The sequence below is a fragment of the Cervus canadensis genome, chromosome 17, assembly GCF_019320065.1.
Source record: "Cervus canadensis isolate Bull #8, Minnesota chromosome 17, ASM1932006v1, whole genome shotgun sequence".
Classification (NCBI taxonomy): Eukaryota; Metazoa; Chordata; class Mammalia; order Artiodactyla; family Cervidae; genus Cervus; species Cervus canadensis.
The window spans coordinates 2848173-2868402 of NC_057402.1; the positions used below are offsets into that span (position 1 = coordinate 2848173).

A 20230-nucleotide genomic window follows, 5' to 3' on the forward strand; every position below is an offset into this window, starting at 1 on the left:
TCTACATATAATCACATACATAGTCATGCTTTTCATAATTAAATTTATTTTGAAACCTAATGGAATGTTTCATTTATCAAATGTTGCACATTTGATAAGTTGTTATTATTTTTTATTGAGTTTTAATGTGATGTAAATTAAAAGGGTGATAGATTTCATTTTCTTGGGGCTCCAAAATCTCTATGGACGGTGAGTGACTGTAGCCATGAAATTAAAAGATGCTTACTCCTTGGAAGGAAAGCTATGACCAACCTAGATAGCATATTAAAAAGCAGAGATATCACTTTGCTGACACAAATCCATATAGTCAAAGCTATGGTTTTTCCGGTAGTCACGTACAGATGTGAGAGTTGGGCCATAAAGAAAGCTGAGCACCAAAGAACTGATGCTTTTGAACTGTGGTGTTGGAGAAGACTCTTGAGAGTCCCTTGGACTGCAAGGAGATCCAACCAGTCCATCCTAAAGGAAATCAATCCTGAATATTCATTGGAAGGACTGATGCTGAAGCTGAAATTCCAACACTGGCTACCTGATGTAAAGAACCGACTCTGGAAAAGACGCCGATGCTAGAAACAACTGAAAGCGGGAAGAGAAGAGGGCAACAAAGGATGAGATGGTTAGCATCACCCGTTCAGTAGACATGAATTTGAGCAAACGCCGGGAGATAGTGGACAGAAGAGCCTGGCGTGCTGCAGTCCATGAGGTTGCAAAGAATTGGACACGGCTTAATAACTTAACAACAACAACAGTTAAAAGGGTATCTTGATCATAAGATTATAACAATATCATAATAACAAACATTAGTAGATTTGACTACCTATGCTTGGAAAGTCTGTGTTTACATCAGCTATAGTTTTGAAAATATATTGTCAAAGATAGTATTTCATGAAAGTCTGGGTATTCCAATCCTCCCATTTCGAATGATGAAAACTTTTTCATTTCAAGCATACTTGTGAATGCTTTAGACCTGAGATTCTGAATACCTTTGTTACAGATTTTCAGTTCCCACAGTCTGGAGTCATTTTGTAGGGAAGTTGACTCAAGGGTAGTTTTTGGGGAGCTTATATGAAGTAGTATGCACGCAGACAGGTCATAAACACTCTGTATGTGACTGCGTCTGCTCGCTGCAGAGCCTGTCCACTTCAGCCTGCTGGCTCCTCTCCTTCACTTCCAGTGGGTTAGTGGGTCTAAGAGAACTTACACAGCATGGTAAAGTCACATAGAAACTCAGGTGTTTCTTTCCTGAGGGTCCTAGATTTCAGAGCAGGACGAATGACCCTTCGAGCATTTGTGAAGTCTTTACCGTATGGACTAGGGAAGCAGGTCCCAGGGGGTCTTGCCTGCGGTCACACTGCCAACTTGGGACACTCTGGACCTCACACCCTGGCCCCCGTCTCCCAGACCTGATCTCCTTCTGTCCTCTCCTCCCACCACTCAACCTGGGTACCAGTAAAAGAGTGACTGTTTGGGCGATGAGAACTGTCTGGGGGTCTTCCTCGCCCTCTGCCTGTGTGTGCAGGATACAGAGTGGACACTCACTGGACCTTCATCTGCCTCAGGCAGCTTTGATCATAACTGAAATCCTGCATTTAGTTCTTCTCACACAGCATTTAGGATGCTAGGTTGCACCCTGGTATCCAAACTAGAGCATTTCATCATCTCGGTGCAGCCAAGGGACTGTTTGTCTATGTTTTGCCCCTAAAAACAATTAAATATATATGTGTGTACATGCTCAGTCATGTCTGACTCTTTGCAGTCCCATGGACTGTAGCCCACCAGGCTCCTCTGTCCTTGGGATTTCCCAGGCCAGAATACCAGAGTGGGTTGTCATTTCCTACTCCAGGGGATCTTTCCAACCCAGAGATCGAACCTGGGTCTCTTGTGTCTCCTGCATTGGCAGGTGGATGTTTTACCACTGTACTACCTGGAAATAATTATTTTTTAAAAAGCTTTCCTGAACCAGAAGAATGTCTCATATCTCAGTGTCATCTCGAAGCCAGCAATCCATTTATCTTAGCATCCGATGAGCTGGAAATTGTGTTTGAATCTTCCTTCCCTGGTGCTATTTCTCTTCTGCAGTTTTCAAGATCACTTTTCTGAAAATGACTCATTATAGCTGCTCTTGTGTCCTGCCATTCTCATGATCCAGGCTGGTACCTGTTCAGATTGGACGTTCGGAAATAACGCTTTTCTTCAAAACTTTTCTTTATGGCAGCAATATTTTTTCCTTGAGTGGCTAATCATGTTTAGATATGGAAACATGAAAGACATCTCATGTGGTGTTCTGTGCAAAATAGGTATTTAGCAAACATATTGGTGTCGTTGTGATGCTATTCAAGAAGTCAGTGGTGACACAGGCCAAGCACAGTATCGACAGGGATGTAGCAGTGATTGGATCTTGTCAAAGTCGGGCTCTTTCCAACCTCATGTCACTGCAGCAGTGACCACCATTCCCTCTCCTTCCTTCTTTTCCCCTCCTCTACACACACACACACACACACACTCTAAAAAAACGTTAGTCTCTTAGTCATGTCTGACTCTTTACAACCCTTTGGACTGTAGCCCATCAGGGACCTCTGTCCATGAAACTCTCCTGGCCAGAGTACCGGAGTGGGTAGCCATTCCCTTCTCCAGGGGATCTTCCCGACCCAGGGATCAAACCCAGTCTCCTGCGTTGCAGGCAGATTCTTTACCATATGAACCACCAGGGAAGCCGCTTTCCTCTCCATAGCCACTGTTTTTCTTTTATGATTTCTCATTACAGCTTTAACAATTCTGTTCGCTTTTGATACTGCTCTATTACAGTTTAATGTGTGAGGTTTATTATGCCCTCTGAGAAGGCCTGCTGCATGCAATTGATGTTCTTTTTATGGGCTTTTAAAAAATCCCATCTCCTTTTTGGGGAGAAGAACAGTACTTAATTATTATGAGACTGAATTTTGAAATTATGACTCAAGGAAAAATTAAAAACAGTGACTCAGAGGGGATTTCCTCGGCAATCCAGTGGTTGAGATGCTGCACTTCCACTGCAGGGGGTGTGGTTCGATCCCTGGTCAGGGAACTAGGGATCCCACTAGCCTTGTGTCGCAGCCAAAAAAAGAGTCAGAAAGGGCCACACAAGCCCTTTTCTTGGAAGCAGGATCTTTGCTCTTGAAATTTAGTGCAGTCTGACCAACAGACGCACGTGGAACACCTTCCACGTCAGCATCGTAGCAGATGCTGCCTTCCTGGAGCCCGCAGGTGATGGGGTGGACGGGAATGGGCAGTGTGAAGGTGGCACAAGGCAGGGGCTGTGGGAGCCCGGGGGGCACCCAGCCTGGCTTGGCGGGCACCTAAGTATGTGGGAGGCACGTCCTGGCTTAGATGCTGAAGAGGAGCAGGGTCCTAGCCATCGTCCATCAGCCCCGCCTGGTCCTTTGTTTACCCTCCTCCAGCCAGCTCTCTGCCCCCAGGGGCTGTATGGACCACACCTTTCGGCCGCTTGCCCTCGGCTCCAGTGGGGTTTGAGCAGCAATATCCCCAGTGGGTTCTGGAGGGAGGGAGAGCGAGGTCAGAGGCTGTACCCCTGACTCCTTCCAGGCCGGTCCCCAGGTGGGCTGTGGCCCCGCCCCCTGGGTGTGGCTGCTCCTGCCCCAGCAGCTTCTCTGCTTTTAGGGTCCAGTTACCTGCCAGCCCGCGGCCCCATGGGCACGTGATGGGGCCCGCTGTGGAGTCCAGCCCACTCCTCAAGCACACGGAGGGGGATCTAGGTGGCACCCCCTCCCAGCACGAATGTCTCACCCGCTCTAACCGGGTGTAAGTGAGACTAGCCCGCCTGAAACAGCAGCCTATAACGAAGCACTAAATTGCGAGATATAGACTGGTGTGCCATAGAGCCGGGGCCACCAGGGCTGGCCGGGCTGGCGAGGAGAGGCCCTGCCCGGCTGGAGGTTGGTGCAGACCGGTGGTGCCCAGAGTGCGGTCCCCAGAGCAGCAGCAGCCTGGAGGCTGGGTAGAAAGGCAGGGTCACAGGCCCCGGCCCGGACCTTGAATGGGGCCCGGTGAGCTGCATTGTAACTCCACGGGATTCTGCTTCACAGAAGCAAGCTTGGGGTGGGAGTGAGGTGGGTTTGCTTGTTGTGGGTGGAGGGAGGACGCCCAGAGAGTGACGAGTCTGGGCACCTGGTGGGAAAAAGAAAACCGGGTGGGGTGGTGATAAGAGAGCAGACTCTGTATGATTTCAGTACCTTTAGACCAAGAGATTTTTGCACTGTGTTTCATGTCCCTGGATATGTTCTAGTGTCTCCTAGTTTATAGTCTGTGGGAACTTGAATAGAATTTGTATTTGACTGCTGTGTGAAAATTGTATAGATCTTAATCATGTTGAGTTGTTTCATGGTGATTTTCAGGTCTACTTTTGTTGTTCAGTCGCTCAGTCGTGTCCGCCTCTCTGCGACCCCACGGACGGCAGCACGCCAGGCTTCCCTGTCCTTCACCATCTCCTGGAGTTTGCTCAAACTCATGTCCATTGAGTCAGTGATGCCATCCAACCATCTCATCCTCAGTCTCCTTCTTCTCCTCCTGCCCTCAATCTTTCCCAGCATTGGGGTCTTTTCCAGTGAGTCAGCTCTTCGCATCAAGTGGCCAGAGTATTGGAGTTTCAGCTTCAGTCCTTCCAGTGAATATTCAGGGTTGATTTCCTTTAGGATTGAATGGTTTGACCTCCCTGCTGCCCAAGGGACTCCAAGAGTCTTCTCCAGCACCCCAGTTTGAAGACATCAGTTCTTCGGTGCTCAGTGTTCTTCTTTATGGTCCAGCTCTCACATCGGGTCCACTGTCTCCTCCTACTTTTCTGTGTATTCATCCTATTAATTTTTGAGAATTTGATATTGAAACCCCAGCTAAAAATTTTGACATATCTACTTAAAAAAAAAAATTGTAATATATAGTGGAGCTATGGGCTTCCCTCATAGCTCAGTTGGTAAAGAATTCGCCTGCAATATAGGAGACCCCAGTTTGATTGCTGGGTTGGGAAGATCTGCTGGAGAAGGGATGGGCTACCCACTCTAGTATTCTTGGGCTTCCCTGGTGGCTCAGCTGGTAAAGAATCCATCTGCAATGCGGGAGACCTGGGTTTGATCCCTGGGTTGGGAAGATACTCTGGGGAAGGGAAAGGCTACCTATTCCAGTATTCTGGCCTGGAGAATTCCATGTATAGTCCATGAGATCACAAAGAGTCGGACACGACTGGGCGACTTTGACTTTCACTTTCATAGTGGAATATATATGTAACTTTGTTCTGTATTCCAAGTCTCCTGTAAATGTATGATCATACTTTCATAATTTAAAAAAGAAAGGACGACAAAAAATCTGGTGAAGAGTGAGCTGTGATCCCTGAGATTATAAAAGAGTGAAATGATGGAGAGCGGCCCGGAGGCGCATGGGCCTGGGGGTTCGGGGGACCGTGTCCTCTCCTCCCCCCCCAGGCCTGGGTGTGCAGTGGAGCCGGAGCACACGCGTGGTTCCCACTGGATGGGATGGCGCATTTTAGGTTGTTACTACTCTGTCTGATGTCCGGCACTCGGAGCTGCCATCACGGCTTCAGCTTTTGCACTGTGGTTGGTTCTGATGACCTGACACGTGATGCAGCGGGCTGTGTGAGGAGACCATCCATGAGGGATCACGACAGGGGTTTTGAAGGAGATTTGCCGGGACAGAGCCGCCACATGCAGTGGGAGGCCAGCCCTCGGTTTTAGGGGTTGCGCTGGGGGAGCCCCTGCAGAGAGACGGTGATAGTGGAATGAAAGTCAGACGCCCGGCAGGCTGATATGCGTGCTGTGGTCACTCCCTAGGGCCTCTGTAGCGAATGACTACAAACAGAAGTGGATTCCCTGACAGTTCTGGAGCCCAGATGTCTGAAGTGAGTATCGCTGGGCCGACCTCAGGGTGCTGGCAGAGTTGTTCCTCCTGGAAGCTCCGAGGGGAGCCTGGTCCATGCGTGGTGCCCGCCTTCTGTGGCCACTGGCCCGCCTCGGCTGGAGGGCGCGTCACTGCAGTCTCTGCCTCCGTCTCACGCGGCGAGCTCCTCATGCACCTTCACATGGGCGTCTTTGTTTTCCCCCTAATGGATCTTCCTGAAGTGTAGTTGATTTAGTGTTGTCTTAATCTCTGCTATACAACAAAGTGATTCAGTTCTTTATATATACTTTCTTTTTCATATATATATTTTTTCCACTATGTTTTGTCACAGGATGTTGAATACAGTTTCCTCTGCTATGCAGTAGGACCCTGTTGCTTATCCATTCTATACATAACAGCTCGCATCTGCTGATCCCAGGCTCCCGTTCCATCCCCCCTCCCCCCACCCTTTGTCAACCACCAGTCTGTTCTCAATGTCCGTGATATCACCTGACATTGGTCATTCTCATCTGACTTACTTCAGTTAGTATGATCATCTCTAGGTCCGTCCATGGTGCTGCAGATGGCATGATTTCATTCTTTTTTATGGCTGAGTAATATTCCATTGAATGTTCATATATACACGTGGGCTTCTTATAAGGACATGAGTCATTGGATTTAGGGCCCACCCAAATCCAGTGTGGCCTCACCTTAACCAATTGTATTGGGGTTTCCCAGGTGGTACTAGTGGTAAAGAATCTGCATGTAATGCAGGAGATGTGGGTTTGATCCCTGGGTCGGGAAGATCCCCTGGAATAGGAAATGGCAACCCACTCCAGTATTCTTGCCTGAAGAATCCCATGGACAGAGGAGCCTGGCGGGCTACAGTCCATGGGGTCACAAAAGAATCAAACAACTGAGAGATTAAGCAGCAGCAGGCAGCAGGGCCTCAAAGATCCTATTTCCTAATAAGGTCACAGTCTGAGGTTCTGGGTGAACGTGAATCTCAGGGAAGACACCAGCACAGTACATATATTTTAAAAAGACCGACAAAGTGGAGACTGAAATGGTAGGTGAAGCAGAGAGAGGAGGTGGAGATGAGGCGAGGATGGCATTGCTTCTGGAGAAGGTTCTGTCCTGGCAGAGAGTGGACATCAGCGTGGGAGCAGACTGTGTGTGTGAGGAAAGATTTAGAATCTCTGTTTTGGAGCTGTGGTGTTTTCGTTGAGGAATATTTGCTCCAAGCACTGGGCTAGGGCCCCTGGCTGGAGCAGGGGCTCAGAGAATGAGGAGAGAGAGAGCTTGGAGGGGGTGGAGAAGGGTGCCCTGCTGTGGCCGGAGGGGCCTGACTGTGGCTTTTTAAAGGCTCTTTCACAATTAAAAAAAAAAGAAGAAGGTGGGCCGGCCCTCAGCTTTCAGGACTGAAAAGTTTCTGTGTATTGAAATTTTGGCACTCTGGGTGGTTTTGTCATTGGTAGTATTTTTAAGGGCCTCCTCTGAGGCAGATTTAACTTGGGGATGGACAAAATAAATTCTGCTAGCACCCTAAAATAAACTTTTAATTTTAGAATAGTTTTAGATTTACAGAAAAGTTGCAAACAGAGTACAGAGTTTCTGTACCCTCCCCCCGCACCCAGTTTCACCTATTGTTAAGATTTTACATTAGAATGTTTGTCACAACTGACGGAACGGTATTGATACATGATGATCAATCAAGGGGCATACTTTATCCAGATATCCTTAGTTTATCCCTTAGGTCCTTTTTTGGTCTCAGGATCCCATCTGGGATTATATTTAGTCATCTTGCCTTCTTAGGCTCCGTGGACTGGCAGTTTCTTAGGTTTTCCCTGTTCTTGTTTAACCTTGACCGTTGTGCAGAGTTCTGTCCTTCAGTTTGGGTTTGTCTGATGCCTTTTTCCTGATTAGACTCGGAGCGGGCTTAGGGAGAAAGACCACAGAGGTACGGCGCGCTCTCGTCCCACCTCCCACGGGTGCGTGCTGTCTGCGTGCCTTGCCGCTGTGGTGTCCACCTCGGTCACCTGGCCGAGGTGTGTCTGTCCGGTTTCTCCTCCTCATCGCACCTCCGCGCGGCGTGGTTTAGGAGGAAGTCAGTGTGCACAGCCCACACTTCAGGGGCAGAGAATATGCTCCACTGTCTGAAGGATGAAGTATCCACGTAAATTATTTGGAACTTCTCTGCCTGCGGGTGTGCCCTCCTCGTGTGTTTATTCCACCAGGTATTTGTATCAGTATGAACCTGATATTTATTTGATAGTTTGGGGTATAATCCAGCACTACCCCATCAGTGTGGGTTTTGTGAGCACTTCCTTACTTTCTGGTGCCATAAGATGCTCCAGGCTCATGTTGGATATTCCCTGTCCCAGCCCTAGTTTTGGGCATTTCCCCAAGGGTCCGTGGTTCCTTTTGTTGTAGAGTGGGATTAGAAACCAAGGCTTGGGCCCCGGGTCTCTCAGCAGACAGCTAGGAAATAGATGTCTACGCAGGCTTACCCGTTATTACGGACCTATGTGTCTCTGTCTTTGTTAAGCTAGGTTCACACACTGCTGCCTGCTCCTCTGCTCCATTCCACCTGGGTCATTCTAGCCCTCCCCTCTTACTGGTCTGTCACCTTCCTCTCCAATAGCCAGAAGCTGGTTCCTTCCATCCTCTGGTGCATCTACCAGTTGTTCAGTTCTCGTGTCCACGCATCGTGGTTTCAGAATTGTTTACCCATGGCCCCATGGGAAACAAGTTTCCCGACTATTATTAGAATACAGTACTGACATGCAGTTCCTTTTGTAGTCTTCCAGTCTCTACTCGTTCCCAAAATTCCTCTCTTGGCCCCTTTCCTCTCCACCCCTTTCCGTGAGGTTGTATTGTGTATTTCTAACATGGTTGGTTAGAGTCTTCTGTCTCAATCTGCATTCCATCATGGGGTTCCCCCATCTCCTAATTGACCGTTATTTGCATATATCAGGGTTCACTCTTAATAAAATAAAAGGATCTGTGGGTTTTGACAGCTGTGTAGTGTCATACATCCACCATTACAGTATCGTACAGAATAGCCTTGCCACCCCAAAGAACCTCTGTGTTTCACCTAGTCATACCATCTCCAGTCTCTGGCAACCTCTGATCCACTTTCTGTCTCTCTAGCTTAACTTTTTATAAAGTGTCATTCTAAACGAAATCATACAGTGTATAGCCTGTCAGACTGGCTCCTTGCACTTGGCAATTTGGATTTAAGATTCATCCATGGTTGCGTGGATTGGTTCATTCCTGTTATCACTGAATCCTATTCCGTTGCCTGCAGGGACCACAGTTTGTCTACCCCTCACCCACTGAAGGACTTCTTGGTTGCTTCCAGTTTTGACAGCTTTATGGCATCACCAACTCAATGGACATGAGTTTGAGCAAATTCCAGGAGATAGTGAAGGACAGGGAAGCCTGGCATACTGCAATCCATGGGATCGCAAAGAGTTAGACATGACTTAGCAACTGAACAGCAACAAATATTAAATGCAGGTTTTGTGTAGGCGTAAGTTTTCAAATCAGTTGGGTAAATACTTAGTGTCCAGCACAATTATTGGATCCTATGGTAAAATTTGGGGCTTCCCAGGTGTCTCAGTGGCAAAGAATCTGCCTGCCAATGCAGGAGACATGGCTTCGATCCCTGGGTCAGGAGGACGCCCTGGAGAAGGCAGACCCACTCCAGTATTCTTGCCTGGGAAATCTCATGAACAGAGGAGCCAGGTGGGCTACAGCCCATGGGGTGGCAGGAGTCAGACACGATTTGGCAACTAAGCAACAACCACGATGGTAAAATCTATAAGCCTTAGTTTAGTAAGGAACTGGCAGACTGCCTTCCAAAGTGGCTGCCCCATTTTGCATTCCCACCAGCTCCGAAGAAGAGTTCCTGTTGCTCTGCCTCCTAGCCAGCAGTTCGTATGTAGTCTGTGTCCTGGACTTGGGCCATCCTGATAGGTGGAATAGACATATCTCATTATTGTCTTCATTTGCATTTCCCTAATGACAAAAGATGTTGAGCATCTTTTCATATGCTTATTTGCCATCTGTATATATTCTTTGGTGAGGTGTCTGTTCAGATCTTTTGCCCATTTTTTTAATTGGGCTATTCATTTTCTTTCTGTTGAATTTTAAGAGTTCTTTTCCTATTCTGTATACAAGTCCTTCATCAGATATGTGACTTGCAAATATTTTCCCCCAGTCTAGAAATTGTCTTTTCATCCTCTTAATGATGTCTTTCATAGAGCAAAAGTTTTTATGGGTTTTTTTTTTTTTTTTTTTCATTTTAATGAGGCCTAAGCTATTAATTTTTCTTCTCTCATGGATGTGCTTTTGGTGTTATATCTAAAAACTCATCACCAAACTCAGGGTCACAGAGATTCTTCTCCTGTGTTTTCATCTAGAAGTTTTGTAGTTTTACAGGTTACACGTAGGTCCCTCCTGAGTGGTCCCTTCTGAGTGGTTGGGTTTGCTGTTTCAGAGTTGTCTTTGTACCTTTGTCCACTCTGCTAGCATTTTCAAACGGATGCCCTTTCTCTTTCTACATTATCATCCTGTAAAGTTCCCTTGAAAAGGGAAAAGTTCTAATTGCCATTTCTGCTTGTCTTCCAGCAAGACCACTGGTGCAGACCTTGCCTTTAAGAACCACCGTCAACAACGGCGCTGTGGTACCAAAGAAAGCCAGCGGCTCCCTGCCAGCCCCGCCGGGGGCCAGGAGAGAAGCCGCTGCGCCCGCCACAACCAAAAGGTAGGCAAGAGGCGCTGTTGGTGAAAGCTGCTGCAACCCAGATGCCAAAATAAGTATTAGTCTTCTGTATGACACTTCAGTATGTCTCCTTTGAGTTAAAGCTTGTGAAAGCACAGTATTTGGTGTGTTGCCAAAACAGAAACCATGTTGATTTGTTATTCTGCTTTTTTTTTTAGATTTAATCACATAATCTGAAATCTCATTCACTAAAGCCACAGTGTACCATTTGGTGTTTTTACTTAAACGTCACTTTTAATAAAACAATAAAAACAAGTGGGAGTATAACCTATACAAAAAATGAATATGCTGTTTGCAGGTCCCAAGGGTTTGGAATAGAGCAAACTTCAGATTGCTGTACTGAGCGTGAATTTTTGTCAGTAAAATTTGGATGGCACTTAACAGTGGAATTTCAGGTGATGTTTGTCAGATAGAGCGTGGGTTGCTCTTAACTTTTTTATAATTTCATAATTGTCATATTAAAATTACAGATTTTATATGCCAGCCTACTTTCCCAAATTTTTATGCTGTAAAAAATAAAACACCTGATGGTCATATGGCACAGAAAGTCTTAAAGAAATTCTTCTCACCTCATGAGCTTGTTCTAAGAACTTGTAGCGTTCGTTAAAATGCTCCCTGCTCTATGGGTGCTGGGGATTCAGAGTCAGTGTGCCCTGCCATGCGCTGGGGTCCCTGTGAGTTGATGAGAGTAGATTTGAGGCTGCATTGTGACCCAGAATGAAAATACAGCAATCCCATCATATCTTTTAGATACATAGTGTTTCTACATAGACTCTTCATTGAGCAGATTTGCATGGTGTTTCATCAGATAGAGCTCTAGGTACTTATTGTTTGTGAATTTTGAGCAAATTGATTTTGCAGGGCTTTTTGAACTTTAAAATGAAATTCTTGGCCTCATTTCATACCTTTTTATTACTTAATTGAATCATTTTTTTATAACCAACGTGAAATGACCTCCTGGATTCTAACCGGCACCAATAGATATAGACTGTCTTTTATTCATCTAGATGTTATAAGGCTGACAATTATGACTTTTTTTAAGTTTCAGATTGCCATCTGTTACCATTTCTTCCTTTCTTTTTTTTTCATTGTGGCAAAGAAAAAAAAAATCACATCACATTAAATTTCCCACCTTAGCCTTTTTTAGTGTACAGTTCAGCAGTGTCAAGTATATTCTCATTGTTTTGCTGTGGATCTCCAGAACTTTCTCATGTTGCAAAACTGAAACTATACCTCTTAAACAGGAAGTCCTCCCCAGAGCCCTTGGTGATCATGCTTTTCCTTTCTGTTTCTATGATTTTGACGACAGATGTTCCATATGAGTGGAATCACACAGTATCCATCCTTTTGTGGCTGACTTATTTCACTTAACATAATGTCCTCCAAGTTCATTCACATTGTAGCTTGTGACAGGATTTCCTTCTTTTTTAAGGCTTCATAGCATTCTGTTGTGCATATATTTACCACCTTTTCTTCATCCATTCATGTTGATGGACATTTGGGTTGCTTCCACCTCTTGGCTATTGGAATAATACTGCAGTGAATGTAGGTGTACAGAGATGTGAGATCCTGCTCTGAACTTTTTGGGGGTATATACCCCAAAGTGGATTGTTAAATCATTTGGTATTAGGTTGGTACAAAAGTAATTGCAGTTTTGCATTGCTGAACTTGGCCATTTAATATTGGAATACATTCTTAAATAAATGTGGTTATGTTATATATCATTTTAATGACCATTCCTTGCTTTATGTTTTTTGATAATGACTTATTACTTGATGTTTATTTTATATTTATTTTAGACTAGGGAAATGATATTAGACAAAAAGCAAATTCAAGCAATTTTCTTATTCACATTCGAAATGGGTCACAAAGCAGTGGAGACAACTCAAAACATCAACACTGCATTTGGCCCAAGAACTGCTAACAAATGTACAGTGCAGTGGTGGTTCAAGAAGTTTTGCAAAGGAGATGAGAGCCTTGAAGATGAGGGGTGCAGTGACCAGCCATCGGAAGTTGACAGTAACCAATTGAGAGGATCATCTAAGCTGATCCTTTTAAAACTGCATGAGAAGTTGCCCAAGAACTCAAAGTCAACCGTTCTCCAGTCATTTGGCATTTGAAGCAAATTGGAAAGGTAAAAAAGCTCAGTAGGTCGGTGCCTCATGAGCTGTCCAAAAGTAAAAAAAATCATCATTTTGAAATGTTGTCTTCTCTTCTACACAAGAGCGAACCACTTCTCAGATTGTGACTTGTGATGAAAAGTAGATTTTATACAACAGGCAATGACCAGCTCAGTGGTTGAACCGAGAAGAAACCCCCAAACACTTCCTAAAACCAAACCTGCACCAAAAAAATGTCACAGTCACTGTTTGGTGGTCTGCTGCCCGTCTGATCCACTACATCTTTGTGAATCCTGGTGAAACCATTGCATCTGAGAACTATGCTCAGCAAATCCATGAGAGACGCCGAAAACTGCAGTGGCTGCAGCCAGCGTTGGTCAGCAGAATGGACCCAGTTCTTTTCCACGACAGTGCCCAACCACAGGCTACACCACCAATGCTTCGAAAGTTGAACAAAATGGTCTACAGAGTTTTGCCTCATCTGCCATATTCACCTGACCTCTCACCAACTGACTACCACTTCTTCAAGCATTTCAACAACTCTTTGCAGGGAAAACACTTCCACAACCAGCAGGAGGCAGAAAATGCTTTCCAAGAGTTCCTCAAATCCCAAAGCATGGGTTTTTACACGGCAGGAATAAACAAACTTATTTCTTATTGGCAAAAATGCGTTGATTGCACTGGTTCCTGCTTTGATTAATAAAGTCTTGATTGAGCCTAGTTGTAATGATGTAAAATTCACAGTCGGAAACTGCAATTATGTCTGCACCAACTTAATAATTCAATTTTTAACTTTTTGAGAAACTCTCATAGTGTTTTCCTTAATGATTGCACCATTTTACATTTGAGGAGCTTGGCGGTCTACAATCCATTGGGGTCACAAATGAGTCTGACACGATTCAGCAACTAAAACAATGACAACATCTTTCTTTATTCCAGTACCATGCTGTTTTGATTACTGTTACTTTGTAGTATGTTTTGAAATCAGGAAATGTGAGTCTTCCAGTTTTATTCTCCTTTTTCAAGGTTATTTTGGCTCTTCGGATCCCTTGGGATTTCATATGAATTTTAGGATTTTTTTCTACAAAAGATGCCATTGGTATTTTGATAGGGATTGTATTGAATCTGTAAATCATTTTGGGTAGTATGGACATTTTAACATATTAAGTCTTCCAATCCCACAGAGGATGACTTTCCATTTCTTTGTATCTTCTTTGATTTTTTTTCAGCAGTGTTTAATAGTTTTCTGTCTATAAGTCTTTCAACTTCTTGGTTAAGTTTATTCCTAAGTACTTTGTCATTTTCGAAGCTATCATAAATGGGGTTGTTAATTTCCTTTTTAGATTGGTCATTGTTAGTGGATAGAAATGGAACTGATTTTTGCGTTTTGTTTTTTGTATTCAGTAATTTTAGTGAAATTGTTTATTAGTTGTTAACAGTTTTTTATGGAATCTTTAGGGTTTTCTACATATAAAATCATGTCATCTGCAAACAGATAATTTTACTTTCTTTTTTCCAACTTTGGATGCCTTTTACTTCTTTTTCATGTTTAATTGCTCTGGCTTGAACTTGCAGTACTATGTTCAATAGTAGTGGTGAGAGGGCGTATCCTTGCCTTATTCCTGACGTTAGAGGAGAAGCTTTCAGTCTTTCACCATTGAGTATGATACTCATTGTGGGCTTTTCATTTTTACTTTTTGACTTTTACGATGATGAGGTAGTTCTCTTCCTATTTGGTTGAATGTTTTTATTATGAAGGGTGTTCAATTTTGTCAAGTGGTTTTTCTGCATCAGTTGAGATGACGGTGTGATTTTTGTCTCATTCTGTTACTGTGGTGTATTGTATTAATTTTCTTACATTGAATGGTCCTTGCATTCCAGGTGGAAAACCCACTTGTTCATGGTGTATAATCCTTTGAATGTGCTGTTAAATTCAGTTTGGTAGTTGTTGCTCGCTCGCTCATTCAGGTCCTACTCTCTGTGACCCTGTGAACTGCAGCATACCAGGTTTCCCTGTCCTTCACTGTCTCCTGGAGTTTGCTCAAACTCATGTCTGTTGAACTGGTAATAGCATCCCGCCATCTCATGTACTGCTGCCTTCCTCTCCTTCCTCTTTCAGTCTTTCCCAGCATCAGGGTCTTTTCCAATGAGTCAGCTCTTCACATCAGAAGAAAGTATTGGCCAAAGTATTGGAGCTTCAGCGTCAGCCCTTCCAATGAATATTCAGAGTTGATTTCCTTTAGGATTGACTAGTTTGATCTCCTTGCCATCCAAGGGACTCTCAAGAGTCTTCTCTAGCGCACCACGGTTCGAACGCATTGCTTATTCATAATAGTCTCATAATCCTTTTTATTTCTGTGACATTGGTTGTAATATTCTCTTTTGTTTCTCATTTAAGTTATTTCAGTCTTCTCTTTTTTTCTAGTTTAATGGAGGAGTTAGCACTTTTATTGGTCTTTAACAAAAAATCAACTCTTGGTTTCTTGATTTTTTCTATTGTTTTTCTTTTCTCTATTTTGCTTATCTCTGCTATAATCTCCATTTTTACTTTCCCTCTGCTAACTTTTGGTTTTATTTATTGTTGTTTTTTCCTACTTCCTTGAGAAGTAGAAATAAAGTTGATTTGTTGATTTGAGATCTTTCTGTGTTTTCATAGCTGTAAACTTCTCTCTTAGTACTGCTCTCTGCATCCCACAAGTTTTAGAATCTTTTTTGTTTGTTTTCATTTGTCTCTAGATATTTTCTAAATTCTCTTGTGATTTTTTTCTTTAACCCATTGGCTGTTTAAGAGTGAGTTGTTTAATTTCAAGGTTGACTTTTTAAAGTAGCAAATAATTAATGGAAAATGAGATTCTTTGTCTTTATTCTTGAAAATTCACTTTTATAATTGATTTCTCTTTATGTATTTGGAGTTTAAGTAAAATAAAAAAATTTTTCAGAGCAAAATATGATAAAAGTAAAATTTGAAATGCAGATTATATTTCTAGCTTTCAGTTCATTTCATGAGTGCTTATGTCAAGTATTCTTGCACTTTGTTTTTGTAGAAGCCTCTGCGTTTGATCCACAATAACTAGTACTCTGCTGCAGAATCTGATTGACTTGTTTTTGTTCAGTCACTCAGTCATGTCCAGCTCTTTGCAACCCCGTGGACTGCAGCACATCAGGCTTCTCTGTCTTGCACTATCTTCTGGAACCTGCTCAAACTCATGTCCATTGAGTCAGTGATACCATCCCACCATCTCATCCTCTGTCACCCCCTTCTCTTGCCCTTAATCTTTCCCAGCATCAGGGTGTATTTCAGTGAGTTGGCTGTTTGTATCATGTGGCCAAAGTATTAGAGCTTCAGCTTCAGGATCATTCCTTCAAATGAATATTCAGAGTTGATTTCCTTTAGGATTGACTGGTGCAATCTCCTTGCAGTCCAAGGGATGCTCAAGAGTCTTCTCCAGCATCACAGTTTGAAAGCATCAATTCTTTGGTGCTCAGCCTTCCTTATGGTCCACCTTTCACAACCATACATGACTACTAGATAAGCCATAGCTTTGACTGTGGTCAAAGTCAGCAAAGTGATGTCTCTCCTTTTTGATACACTGTCTACTTTTTCACAAAGACAGAGGCACAGTGGTGTTTCAGCCCCTCTTTAAATCAGTGATGATGGCAGAAATCATTTTTGATGATAATATAATAAAAGCCTACAAAGCACCAAGCTTTTAATGCCATTATCACTTATACTCAAAACAACCTTCCAAGGGGCGTGTTGTTATCCCTATTTTGCCAGTGGGTTAACTGAGGCTCAGAGAAGTGAAGTAACTGGTCTGGGATGAAGTGAGTGGAGAGAACGTGGGCTCAAACCCAGGTCTGTCTGGCGCCAGAGCTCACACTCCTTTCACTGTGATGGGCTGATTCTTGCAAAGATTTCCAGGTCAGTGCTTGCATCTCCTTATAAAAAAACAGTGCTTCATATAATTACTCTTTGGAAACCATCCCTCTCATGTGCCCTTGTGTGGATGATGCTCGTTAGAAACAGTGATGTTCTGAGAAGCCCCAAGAGTGCTGACAGGAGCAGCAGGCAGAGGTGAGGGTGACTGAGCAGAGATGCCAGCAGCTTGCAACTCTGAGACAGACCTGCCCATTAATAAGGGGCTGCAGGCCCTGAACCCCCAGGTCAGGACGCAAGCCTGTGCTGAGAGAGGCCTGGGTCCTCTGCTCCTCCAGTTATGAAGGAGCTCATGGACAGGGCTCAGTCTCGGCAATATTATCTTAGAAGGAAAGAAGGAAGGGAGGATAATTAGTAACCATCATATTTGATACGGGCTGCCCCAGTGGCCCAGCAGGTAAAGAATCCACCAGCAATGCAGGAGACACAGGAAACTCGGGTTTGATTCCTGGATCGGGAGGATCCCCTGGAGAAGGAAATGGCTACCTGCTCCAGTATTCTTACCTGAGAAATCCCATGGACAGAGGAGCCTGGTGGGCTACCATCCAAAGGATCGCTGAGCAACGGCTGAGCAACTAAGCCTGCATACTGTCTATATGTGTGTGTATTAGCACTTTTGAAAGATTTTTTTTTATATCAGCCAACTTTAAATCTTTATTGAACTTGTTACAATGTTGCTTGTGTTGTTTATGTTCTGGCTTTTTGGCCATGGGCCATGTGGGATCTTAGTTCCCAGACTGGGGATGGGATCTGCACCCCTGAACTGAAAAGTGAAGTCTTAACCACTGGAGCCCCGGGAAGCCCCTGTATATTAGCATTTAGACAGTAACCTTCCTTCTATAAATATTCTTGGTCCTCTGTAGACTTTCTTTCTAATTTACAAAATGATCAAAGTCATTTGATAAGCTGTTGTTCAGCAGTCAACTAGAAATATGTGGTTTTCTAGATTGTCTGAGACTCTTGGTTTTCAGCATAGGGCGTAGTGATTAAGTTATTCTGTTTCTTTGCCTTATACGGGCTTCCGTGGATGTGAATTCTCATCCATCTGGAAGTTGGAAACCCAAACAGTGGTGTGTTAACAGTTACTCTGTGATAAAGTTCCTATGGATCTCTCCTGAGGAGAGAGAGTTTTGAAAACAGAAGCAAGCTGGGCCTTCTGACCGTTAGGAGTAAAACAACCTCCAAGCCATTTAAAATACATGTACAATCGTGTTAGAGACTTTCTGTAATCAGAGTTCTAAATTAAACGAACTGGGGCGTCTGTGGCGTCTGGGTGGGTATATGTTTGTTTTCTTTTTTCGGGTTTTTTCAGCCTAGGACCGAAGAACAAAATCCCCTTTGGAAATTGTCCAGCACCCAGGGGTTGTCCTTTGTGTTGCCAATTAAGACTTCGATTGGGGGCTTGATTTGGAATCCTTGGGAAAAGCTTTGTTTCCATTAGTCAAAGAAGAAAAGGCAGAGAATCCGGGAAGACGTTGTAGGTCATACCTTGCTCAGTGGGGATGCTGAAGCTGACAATAGAATAACATTCCCACTGGCTCAAAACGGAGACAATCACTCATTCTTTCCACCCCTAAGTAGAGCTTTACAATAGGGCAGAGCTGTGAGAAGAGAGATCAAAAGAACAAAACTGGTACAAAAAGAGAGCATTATTTTTAAAATGCTCCGCTCCAATTGGAAGATAGTATGGTAAATATCCATGGTTTCCAAACAAACAGCTGACAGTCCTTTGGAAAAATAGCTGCGCTCGTTAGCAGTACAGCGTTTGTGAAAGCCCCGAAGTCAGTACCCGGTGCTTAAGGATTTAAATCTGCTTTGGGTTCTGGTTTTTTGTTTTGTTTTTCTAATATATTTATCATTGAGATCCACTGAGAGGTGTGTGTTAAATTCATGTTCTGAGTCTGATCTCTGTAACAAGATTAGAGATGGGAGTATTGTGCTGTTGAACAGAGGACGATGAATTGGCACCTACCCTCTTATCAGAAAGGATGCAATTCCCCACTCTGGGCTCAGGTTGTGAACTGTTAGTCGCCCAGTCGTGTCCCACTCTTTGCAACCTCATGAACTGTAGCCCTCCAGCCTCCTCTGTCCATGGAATTTTCCAGACAAGAATACTGGAGCGGGTAGCCATTCCCTTCTCCAGTGGATCTTCCCGACCCAGGGATCGAACTCAAGTCTCCTGCATTGCAGGTAGATTCTTTACCATCTGAGCCACCAGGGAAGCCCCCTAGGCTCGGGTAGTTGACTTTATATGATAGAAAAAAAAAACCCAACTTATTTTCATGTGTCAAATTCTCTAAGACCACCAGCCTTCTTAGAAAATACCTTTTTGTTGTTGCTGTTACAATGATGTCTTCAGCCTTTCTTAATTACTGAAGTGCGTGACCTCAGTCTGTCACAATTACCTCACCCTTGCAGGACAAAAGCCAGGTTAGTTCTGGTCCCTGTTGACTTGCCACTGCTCAGCACAGCGCCCAGTATAAATTGATTCCAAGTAAGTATTTGTCGAGCATGTGCTCAGTCGTGTCCAACTCTTTATGACCCCACGGACTGTAGCCCACCAGGCTCCTCTGTCAAAGGGATTCTCCAGACAAGAATACTGGAGTGGTTGCCATTTCCTTCCTGCATTTGTCAAGTAGATAATTCTTCTAATCTAGTGTTAATCACTCCAGCTGTCATGACAGATGACCTCATTAGAAAATCTCTGGTCACGCATACAAGCTTCCCCTCAAGATTCATGTTTTTTTTCAGGTGTAAAAGTTTGGGGTCTTTTCCCCAAAGTTTTGGAAAGCCAATTCTTGGTTCCAAATCACGTAATGAAAGAAAGACAGCAGTCATGGTAGCTTATTACACTTAAGAGTTACTATCTAACCATGAGAAGAAAGATGGCCACTTTTCCTCCACTCTCCATTTGCAGAGATTCAGTTTTACATTTGAAATTTAGTTTAAGTTGGCAAAAGCCATTGAATGCAACTGCAGGGTAGTGTAAAGAACAACTGCGTTTTCAGAACTTGAAAGGATGGGGTTTGGGAGTGGGGGCCAAAGGCAGGAGGGAAAGAAGAAATGATGGTATTATTAGTGCATTTCTACACCAGACGTACTTGCCTTAAGCACTAAAAAATGTGCTGTGTGATTATACATTCTCTCCCAAGCCAGGACTTCTACCACTTTGAAAATAAAGAACGTGGTTTTTCCCTTGCTGTCCTGAGGGAACATAACTTGTTTGGTTACTCCCTGCTGGTTCCTGCAGGAGGCTCCTCACAGAGTGTATACAGTATTAACTCCTTCTCACTGCCCTTGTTCCTGCAAGTGTCTTGTCTTCAAGCTCTATTTTCTGTCCTTGGCTTTGAGTCCTAGCAAGTCCTCTTTAATTCATAAGAGCCCTTGGCTCTCAAAAGGAAATTTCTTGTTCTTCTTGAGTATACAACAATAGTAGATTTAAAAAAAAAAAAAGATTAACATTTTAATGCAAATATGCAAATAACAAATATCTTGAAAGGGTTGTGA

The 20230-nt window shown here is 43.8% G+C and overlaps 1 protein-coding gene across 6 annotated transcripts in view; it reads left to right on the forward strand.

Annotated features, from left to right (window-relative positions):
- Nucleotides 1-20230, forward strand: part of EML1 (EMAP like 1) — a 192849-nt gene that overhangs the window by 118676 nt on the left and 53943 nt on the right. For all 6 annotated transcript variants that reach the window (XM_043489494.1, XM_043489498.1, XM_043489492.1 and 3 more), the window contains exon 3: nucleotides 10513-10648. In XM_043489494.1, the coding sequence (XP_043345429.1) occupies nucleotides 10513-10648 (136 nt within the window). The remainder of the gene's footprint in view (nucleotides 1-10512; nucleotides 10649-20230) is intronic.